Genomic DNA, 10,451 nt, shown 5'->3' with positions numbered 1-10,451 from the left:
ACGGACAAGAAACTTGACTCAGCCAGTCACGCAGGCAGACAGTCACGTAGTACTGACCAATCTGTGACTACAGGGAAGTATTCCGACACTCCAAGTGTCCTCTGTAGAACACAGATCCTGTACTAATGCTTCTTTTGTTGTTTTTTTTTTCCAGGGGGGGAGTTGTTTGGGGCGGGGTTTGGCAGTAGGTGTTAGCAAGACTTGGTATGAAGCTACATGTGTTAAGTGGCTCATCTGGAAGCTAGCTGAAGAACCTGACTTTTCCCCCCAGAGGTCCAGCTGTTTAGTTCTCTCTTCAACTACCTTGTGAGATTGGTTCCTGTTTCAACCTTGCACAACGCTCATCACAGGAACGCAGGAACAGCAGGGGAGTAAAATATCTCAAAGCCAGAAACTGGTGCCTGACACCTCTTAGAAGCCTGTGAATGTATTACTGGTTGCACCGTCTGTAGAGGGTTAAAAGTCTTACACTAACGACACCACAGCCTTCTCAGGTCACAAACGCAAACCACATAATTTAATCACTTTGTGTGCTTTTTTTAAAACTGGAGTTTTTAGTAGACCCATTTTTCAAAGCTGCTGAAACATTTCAACCCTCTGAGGTGAAATCTGACACTCGTCACACCTTATTCAGGAAAATAAGATGACCGAGACAAAGCATTGCCAAATAGTAAAAGGTCCCCCATTTTAACATTAAAGCCTTGAGACAGAACAAAGTAGCCACGTGAGGAATGGCTATCGACGTCTGGGTTTTCTTCCAAAGCAGCACACAGGACAAGGTATTGTCTTTGCCACTGCTAAGACTGTAGCTACAAATAACTTTTACAAGAGGATAAAGCAAAGCAGAAGTTCAAAAGTGAAACTGGAGAACGATTAAAGCATCTTTCTCCAGTCGACCTGCCCAAGTGCTTAGAGCACTACAAGAGATGCAGCAGTATAAAACATGCCCAAGAAGACTCAGCAAAAGATTGGGTTTTCAGTCACCGCTGAATTTTGATGGTAAAAATCACCCCTGACAACTTAACTGATACTCACATAGACAAAATCACTATTTTCATCTTTTCACATACATGCACGCCTTACCTCATACATGACTTGTCCTGGGGCCAAGCGTTTTCTGTCACCAAATGCTAACTGCAACAGACGTAAACTCACAACGTCACCTTCACTGAAAAAGGTAGAAATTATGACATTTGATTACAAAGCTGCTTCAGAGGCCTTGTTATCATTTTATTAGATCTAGACTGGTGTTTTCTTGCTGAAAAGAAAAACACCACTTCCCAAACCATCAGATAACTGGTCATGTGTAGCCGCTATAACACCAAGGAGGACATTTGGACACTAACAGCTTCAGGGGCAAATGCTAACCACACAATCTGAAAGCTTTAATATGTTGTATGGACTACAAATTGCTGCTTTAAAGTCAAACTTAAGAAGACTGCCACTCTGTGAACAGCTGAGCTGATTAAATAGCTTGCTGATGCTGAAAGAGAGAGATCTTTCTCCCCTTCCCTTCCCTTCCCACCAAAGTTCCAGCCCCTCTCTTGCATACACACACTGCACCCTTCCACATACGGATTTGGGTCATTAGCCCAGCAGGAAACCATTGACTTTGCTGCTGAACAGTGATCGGTCTCTGCCAGGTGAGCTGACCTGGCTCACAAAGGCTCCAAAGACCGCGCAAGTTGGCACAAGGTAATCCGCAATACTGTCACCTCCCTCCTTTAGGGGCAGCCGGCTGTCACATTGGCACGTTTAGCGCTCGGGATCTGCAGCCCCAACTACTTGTAATGGTATTTTAATCCCATGGTGCGAGTACCAAACAAATCGTGAAGCAGTCCTCAAGAAACAAAGGAAATCGTTTCAGAATGCAAGCACAAAAATATAGCCACTGTTGCTCTGCCTTCTTTCAGAAGGTAGGCACTAGTAGGTCCCTCTTCACATCTGTTAAATCCTTTAAAAATTGCATTGTAAGCTTAACACCTTCCATACCTGAGAGAATCTCCTGCACAGCTACATAAACAAAACAAATATACATGTATCAACTGTATGTGAACAAAGATACAAAAAAATTTAAATGCATTCCGTGGCTTATCGTAACTTTTTATTCACCTTTCTTGTGTAGACTGAACAGCCCACAAGTAGCAACAATGGCGAGGATCATTCTCAGGCTCCTGAAAAGTAACAGCATAGACAGGAATCCTTCCTCCTTCAAGCTGAGAGTGGTGCCTACGTGTTTGGGGGGGGCGGGGGGGGGGGGAAGAAGAAAGAAAAAAAATGAAAAAAAGAAAAAGGAAAAGGGGAAAAGGTAGGAAATAAAACCCCTGTGAGCCTACGATGGGCCCTAACTGTTTGTGGAAGGGTAGAAGCATCTTCTGAGAAAAGAGCTTATCCTTCCATGCTTATCCTCAAAGTACAGAAGGTCACACTTCCATCTCAGACAAGTGAGTCAGGGAAGCGACTGCTTTTTATGCAACAGTCAAGAGCTGAGGAAATTACTGTCCATCAAGTGCAATAACCTGGGTTTATATCCTCCTCTGCCTAGGGAGGAAGAACATAAATGATTACTTCAGCTGCCAGGCAAAAGACTGTTCCTCCTGTTCCGGCCGACTTCAATATTGAACTTAAAATGCAGCCTATCTTCTGAACAAATCTAGGACAGTGCCAAACACAAGTACTTTCTCATTTCTTCACTCGGATGCTACGTAAAGCATTTTTCCTCCAGACTTCTGAACCTTACGTGTGTCTTCACATTCTATTCTTGCCACCCAATTAGTCCTCCACTGTCTATTTATGCATCCAACAGTTTCTGGTGAGTCACTGCACGTTTGCTTAAGCCAATCCCTATCTGAATTTGGTCACATATTTCACGTGCGATTGCTCTTTGGCAGATATAAAATCGTCTCTTAATTTTTCTATTGCTTATAGATTTACATGCCCCTTATCCTCATCGTGTTCCAAGCAAATTTTCATTCACACACAATGTTGCCTCCTAGTTTGGACAAGGCTGACATGTAGGAAAGAATATCTTGTCAGGCACAGATCAGCTATTGATATTTCATGTCTCACTAGTTTCATCCTGGACACTTTAAAGAATATTACCACCAAACCCACATTATTAACATACTTAAGCTTCACAATGTATGCCCTAATTGCAGTAACTGGTTCTGCAAAATCATTCCTAAAACCTGGTTCATCAAAATACACACATTTCCTGGCTTCCCTGAACACTACTGATCGGACAAAGCGTCTTAGAAAAATGAGCTCTACCGCATCCTAAACTGCTTGACGTAACCCAAAGAAGCATGCTTTCCACAATCCCTCGAGCCACAGGCACAAGAAGGAAAACAATCCCAGCCCACTGGGGAGAAGGCGGTCCACTTAATCCATGTTTGACTTTTCATAGTCATTTCAGAAGAGGATTTCTAAACATTCCAAGATTATACCCAAAATTTCAGTCCCTAAAATGTTCTCTTTCGTGAACATGCTTCCGTAAGCAAACAATTGAGACCCCTGCACCTCCAGGCATGGCCAGGTGTAAAGGCCTACTTACTCCCTCTTCAAAGTTTTCATATTCCACAGTGACAGGCAGCCATCTGAAAAACCCACAACGAGCTGATTGCTTCTGCTTATGTAGTACAGGGTTGATATTGCTGTTCCTGAAGGATTTTGTAGTTGAAAGCAGAGATGTCTCCCTTCTCTGGTCACAGCTTCTCTTCTTTGTGGAACTTCAGCAGGAATTCTAGTGGCAACTTCTAGACCTACACACACAAAACCACGCCATGAATTAATGTGTTAGGCCATTTAGGCTGCATTTTGAACACTGATGTGACAACACATCTCATCCAATTCTACCGCCCCGGGCAAAATACCCATTTATGCAACGCTTTCTTTTGCATGTTTCCAAAGAACAGAGGAACTCTCTGATCGGACAGGTATTCTCAATCGTATTATAAAACCAGGTAAAAGCGTAACCTTCGTAGACAAATTCTTCCTGGACTCTATAATAATCACGCGTTTGGGCCTCATGATGAAGCTGTCTGAAGCGACACCAACTCCTGAAGCCACTCTTGTAATAGCCAAAACAGCGCATGCAATCCGAATATGCAAATTAGAGAATCCCGTCATCCAAAGGCACGATTTTTGACAAGTCGGATTCATTTTAACAAGCAAGCCTAAAATTTGCCCCAAGTCAATTCACAGAAGCAGAAGAACATTCCCAAGAAATAGGGCGCCTCTGACACCACTTCCTCTCAGGCAGCTGCATTGACAAAACGTGGTAAAATTCCTACACCTCACCGGCAAGCATCATAGTGACATACGGATCTTGGTGGCAGGGGGGCATTTATCACATTAGAAGGAGTATTAAGTCACTCCCGTTTTTAAGCAGGTCAGGACTACACCAAGTCAAACCGCCACCTGTAATCAGCAGTCAGAAATGCCTGCACACTAGTGTCTTCCAAGTGGGATGCATATTGTTTATACACAAGTTTTCTCACTCTCAAATTCAAGTTTAAAAACTGCAGGCTTACCCGAGGCTTGTGTTTCATTCTGATTGCAAGAGAAATCCAAACAAAGGTCCACCAGAAGTAGATGACCAACATCTGTAGCCACTGCTGCCACTCCAAAGAACCATCGCAGACTCTGATGTAGGTGCCGAGTGCTCACGCTGGGTCCTCCGTGATTAGTTATGGGTTCTATAGCAGTTACCTACAGGAAAACTGCAAGCTAGCATTTAAGCTCTTTGACAAGCTAAACAGAAATCATTCAAAAGTGAAGCCAGAATTAGCACATCAGAAACAAGAAAGTAACTACAGAGGACCATAAGACTTAAAACCAAAGCATTGTTTCCAGTTATATCAAGAAAAAAACAATATAGTGAATCTTGATGTTCTATTAACTTGCACTGATCCTTGTTTACATTCAGATAATGAGACTAGGGGACATTACATCATTGGACTTCCTGGGTTATAGAAGACAGAAAAAAAGGAGTAACATTCCACCAGCCTCTCCCATCTACACAAACACAATATTCAATAAGCAGAGATTCAAGGACTGCAAGCTGAAAGTCAATCTTTCGACAGTCCATCAGTAACTCCCTAACGGCTCTTCTTTCCTATCCTAAGTCAACATAAAAATCTGTTCTGCTCTAAAGCCACCTGCTTGCTAGTCCGAGATTCTGGGGAATGTGTCTAAGTCATTTACAGCACAACTATGGAAGTTTCAGATATTTTAAAGACACTATTTCTATCATATATAGAAATCAAGCATTTAGGAAATGTATGTTACAGACACTGGGAACAGGGGGTTTTGGTTTTTTTCTTTTTCACTCTGGCCAAAAAAAGATAGTTCTCAATGCCTTTTTGTGGCAGTGGAGAATTAGGTAACTATGTGCTCTACCATAAACCCAGAAAACTTGTTTTACCATCAGTAAGCTCAAAAGATAATGGTATCGTTAAGCCCAAGAGTTCGCACCAAGGCTCTCTCGACTGGATACTCTCAAGTGACAGTCTGCACTAATGCAAGATAGAAGAAAAACCGCCTGCAAAGAGACGCTCCAAAGCTTCTCCTGAAACAGGATTACGCAGCACCTGACAACGCAAAAGCTTCGTTCCTCCGATTAAAGAGTACGTACCCTTCCTGGGAGAACAACTGCTTTAACCACTCTCGATATTCCAAGGTCGTACAGACAGAGAACACTTCCCTCTGCTTCTTCCAACCCAACCAGCAGTCCCGTTCTCTTCTGCCAGGAAAAATCCTTCACCACACGAATGGTGGGAGGCTCTTTCTTTACTCCACGGAAACGGTAAGCAGAGCGCCGCTCTCCCGTCACATAGTTCACTACCTCCAGTTGAGGACCACACGCCAACCATGCCAAGCCACTTCTCCCTGTAAGAGAAAAGAAAGCTAACTAAAGCAAATTTCCAACACAAGATTGCAAACAACGGAAAAATTGCAGCCACTGCCCCTTTCCTTCAATTAAAGTACCCCAAAGGGAAGACCGACTTCCCTAGTTGTGGTCAATTATTTAAAATCACCCATGGAGATCCGCCAGCACTACCTCTTAATGTTAACAACCTCATTATTTTGCACTTCTACTTGTCATTCCCGCACTGAAGGATTTTGACTGTTCGGGATGAAGATGACAACATATTGATCTAGAGTCTTCATCCCATATTCGGCTTGTTTTGGCTAGAAATCGTCTAAATACATACGGGAATACGAGTCTTAAAGCATACTTCAAAGATAACAAATCTAAACCAATTCATTTCTAGTTTATTAATTTTACTTGACACACGCCTGCTTGGGGCAGGGATTTGGACGGCAGCAAGAAATTATTGTAAAATGGGCACTGCATGAGTAAATCTAATCTTTTACATGGGCTGATGACAGAAAGAATTTAACACATTTTCTTTCACTGAACAAACTCGGAGGAAGTATTAACTCAATTACTGCACTTTCAGTCAGGTAGATGGATTCTACCTGGTCTAACAGAAGCCTAGTGTCGTGGTTTAACCCAGCCAGCAATTAAGCACCACGCAGCCGCTCACTCACTCCCCCCCATCCAGTGGGATGGGGGAGGAAATCGGGAAAAAAGTAAAACTCCTGGGCTGAGATAAGAATGGTTTAATAGAACAGAAGAGAAGACACTAATAATGATAATGATAACACCAATAAAATGACAACAGTAGTAATAAAAGGATTGGAATGCACAAATGATGCACAGGGCAATTGCTCACCACCCGCCGACCGACACCCCGCCAGTCCCCGAGCGGCGATTTCCTGCCCCCCCACTTCCCAGTTCCTAAACTAGATGGGATGTCACATGGTATGGAATACACCGTTGGCCAGTTTGGGTCAGGTGCCTTGGTTGTGTCCTGTGTCAACTTCTTGTGTCCTGGCTGGGCATGAGAAGCTGAAAAATCCTTGACATTAGTCTAAACACTACTGAGCAACAACTGAAAACATCAGTGTTATTAATATTCTTCGCATGCTGAACTCAAAACATAGCACTGTACCAGCTATTAGGAAGACAGTTAGCTCTATCCCAGCTGAAACCAGGACACCTAGACAACCAGACAGGTACCCAGCTAGCTCTACTTGCGGATCGCCTAGAAAGTCAACTACCTAATCTGCTTAGCCACTTTCAGCAGCTCTCCCTGGGTACTCATCTGCACCCTGTTAAATACGTTGGAAATATGGCTGCAGCGCTTAACAGTCTTATCCTCTTCCTTTGCTGTTTGTATTCACATTAGGAAAAGAAAAAGCCTCTGTAACGGGGGGGTGCCTCTGTAACGGGGGGGTGCCTCTGTAACGTTGTAGAAGAACTAGTTCAGCATGTGGTGTTATGATGGTCATAGAGCTGGAGCTGGTACAAATAAATAGGGCCCAAAACAACACTATTACTTTTTTGAAAACTGCCTTTTATTTAATTAAAAATTGAGTGACCACGACATTGAGGAAGGCCTGCTGACTCAGCATGCTTAAGTAAATTATTTGAATAGCACAAGACTGGTGAAGGTTGCTGTAATTTCAAAGTTTAACTCTACTAGTTGTAAAGTTTTAACATTAGCATTTTTAATAGTTAAAACTTCCTTCCTTTCTGTTCTCTCGAAACCTGATGCATCTTAATGGCACCAGCCTGACACAGTCGATACTGTGACCCTGTGCTTCAGGTAACCTCCAGGCAACAAGAACTTCAGACCGAGACCAAATTTAAAGGAGAATGCTCACCTCCAGAAAACTTCCCACGCAGCACAGAACCTAGGGTTATCTCATCTTCCCCAAGTGCCTGAGTAGTCACCTCTGGAAACTGCAGCAGACTGCTCGTTACCTGAGCAGACAGGTGTTGCATTCTTCACTGTAAATAAAGAAAAAAATGCAAAAATAGACTCATGTCAGCCATAACTGAGATTTGCTTTCTGAGATTGACAGAAGTTTCATCAGTATGCCGCAAATAATCCCTATACAGCTCCTGTAGCTCTTTTCCTTCAAAAAATGGCACTCAGGACAGTTTTTGATCTCACAGCAGAGCAAAAGGACAATGCTTTTACTTTTCTAATGCCTATGAGATCACCAACAAAAAGTGACACAGGGGTATTGATAAGGTCAATAACAGGAAAAAAAACAATACACCGAGTTCAAGTCTACTCAGACATGTAAGTCTGTAGTAAGATGCGGTCCGAGAAAAAGCGTATTTCAATTAGCGCTGCAGTAAGAGGTATCAGGTTCCATTTGTCCTTGCTCTTGATTTTGTACTTCATTATTTATTGCCAATTGTCTTCTAGTAGATTTCAGGCATCATTTGTGTCTTGTTCACTTCTTGTGTGTTTATTTTGCACTTTAAGGAATACTAAGTCCTTAACTACCTTCACTCTCAAACTCTTCCAGATAATGTACTGTTGATGTTTCCACATCACAAGCAATACAGACTTTCATAGCTCATCAGCTGGAAAGTAGTTTTCCGTACACTTATCACCTGAACGTAACACAGCACCTTAAAACATGGATTCCTTTCTACACTTAAATCCCCATATTCCTTATTCCAGTCCTTTCCTTCCTATTGCCAGTCCTTATCACATCTCTGCAGTATTTTACAAAAACTTCGAGGCCTTTCAGTTTCCACACCTCTATCGGTGCTCCACAGACAGTTCACATTTCACCATGTCAAGACAGATTTGGGGGGGACACACACACTTAAAAGCTCAGGTGACTTACAAGATTGAATAGGAGGCTAAAGAAGAGATATGCCACACACGTGGAAATACAAACTACTTTAGCTCACTACGTCTTGCAAGTTCTATGGGTTATCGAAAAAGCCTCCGGAAGACAAGACAGGTTCAAGCATCTCTTCAAATAGCACTGCTTTCTCCATGGAGTCTCAGAAGGAAGATATTCTACGTAGCTCGCTGTTCCTGGGTGTTACACATGCCGACCAATTCGGGCATCAAACAGAACCCTTACCCTATGCCACAAACCAGTACAGCCAGCCACTTCAATGGGCACACAAAGCCCACTGCATTAACTGTAGCACACATGTTCTCCCGCAAACAAAGTTTTATGGTTGCTCCTTGCAGCGTGCACTAATAACCTATTTTCCTTACGGCATAGGAGGTTACAGCTAGTTCTGAAGACCAGACTCTGGGAGCAACACAGTTATTCAAGGGAAACGCTTATAAACAATACCATTTACACAAATTGTACTTCTGTGGAGAAAGGTTATGCTCTAAAGCCTGGGCACTGGAATCTACTATATTTCAGGCCACAAGCACTCTACCTGAGAACACGTTCCAGTATCTTCTGCCAGCATGAAAACAACGAGCGCGTGAAATACAGGCAGTGTGAGCCAGGGTCCCGCACTAAGTGCAAGTCAACCCTCGGAAAAAAAGGTTGCCGATGGCAAAGCCAGTATCGCAGGGTGCTGCTGCAGCCAGCCAGCCTGACCGCCCTGCCAGCATTCACAACTAGCACAGGTCAAGTTCCAAGTGGGACAACTCATTTGCAGCACTTTTCTCGCGTTTGCTTTTTGGTACTTGTCATCCTTCCACAGTGACAGCCGGATGAACTTTTGCACTGCATCCAGGGGCTACAGAGAGTAAAAAGCCCCACAGTTTGACCAGCCTTCTGGCTCAGTTTAATTGTAATGATTTAATCAATATGGTTTATGAGTAACCCATAATACCAAATACAAATACAGATCTATTGGGGTGGTGAATAGCATCTCTCAAAGGCCTTCAACGTCCAACTGTTTTGATAGGTGCCTTCAGCAATACCGTGATGCTGAATAAGAAAGGAGGAATGACCAGAGAAGATTATCACGGGAAGAAATTTCAGAAGAGGAAGAACAAGAGTCACCCTGCGTCACCCTGCCTTTGCCACTGCCTACCTGGACAGGCCAAGAGCACAGAACCTTGCGTGGCCAAATTGCACATCAAATTTTAAGATACTCTACTGGGGAGAGTTGAGCGTAAAAACAAACTACTCGCCACCCCAAACTCCCCACCAAATCAGAAAGAATTCTTCTCTGGTGGAAAGCTCGCACCTTGACACAGTGTACTCCTGCCTACAGTACACATCAAATGTGCTTATCAGGCCCATACCACCGCTAAGAACCACCAAATATGTAGCACTCCAACGCCCAGACCATTCATGGAACTTTAAATCTAATTCCGCCGCAGTTATTAACTGCGTAGAAAAGCACGTGAAAACGCTACACCATCAGGCATGCCCAGGTTTCCTCCAGTATGCCAATGGGCATTTGAAACATTTTGTTCCTAGGCATCTGGCTTGGCAATATGGAACTAGGAAGATAAACTCCATAATAAAGCCTGAACTGTATATACAGTGACCTGGCTATTAGGATGTTTGACTTGCATCATTCTGCTAAGTTAAACCAAGGATTACTGGCAAATCCACACAGTGGGAAAATAGTTAGAACCAGGTTAAAAGCA

At 43.2% G+C, this 10,451-nt stretch overlaps 1 protein-coding gene across 1 annotated transcript in view; it reads right to left on the bottom strand.

Moving 5' to 3' along the window:
- LOC126051514 (protein ELYS-like) overlaps positions 1-7,855 on the bottom strand; it is a 23,701-nt gene extending 15,846 nt beyond the window's left edge. The window contains exons 1-6 of the mRNA XM_049830830.1: positions 7,735-7,855; positions 5,636-5,889; positions 4,533-4,710; positions 3,554-3,761; positions 2,113-2,229; positions 1,084-1,168 (exon numbers count right to left, since the gene is read on the bottom strand). Coding sequence (XP_049686787.1) covers positions 1,084-1,168; positions 2,113-2,229; positions 3,554-3,761; positions 4,533-4,710; positions 5,636-5,889; positions 7,735-7,855 — 963 coding nt within the window. The remainder of the gene's footprint in view (positions 1-1,083; positions 1,169-2,112; positions 2,230-3,553; positions 3,762-4,532; positions 4,711-5,635; positions 5,890-7,734) is intronic.
- Positions 7,856-10,451: the final 2,596 nt, after the last annotated feature.

This window comes from Accipiter gentilis, chromosome 28, assembly GCF_929443795.1.
Source record: "Accipiter gentilis chromosome 28, bAccGen1.1, whole genome shotgun sequence".
Lineage (NCBI taxonomy): Eukaryota > Metazoa > Chordata > Aves > Accipitriformes > Accipitridae > Astur > Astur gentilis.
This window is presented reverse-complemented; position numbering and strand designations above follow the sequence as displayed.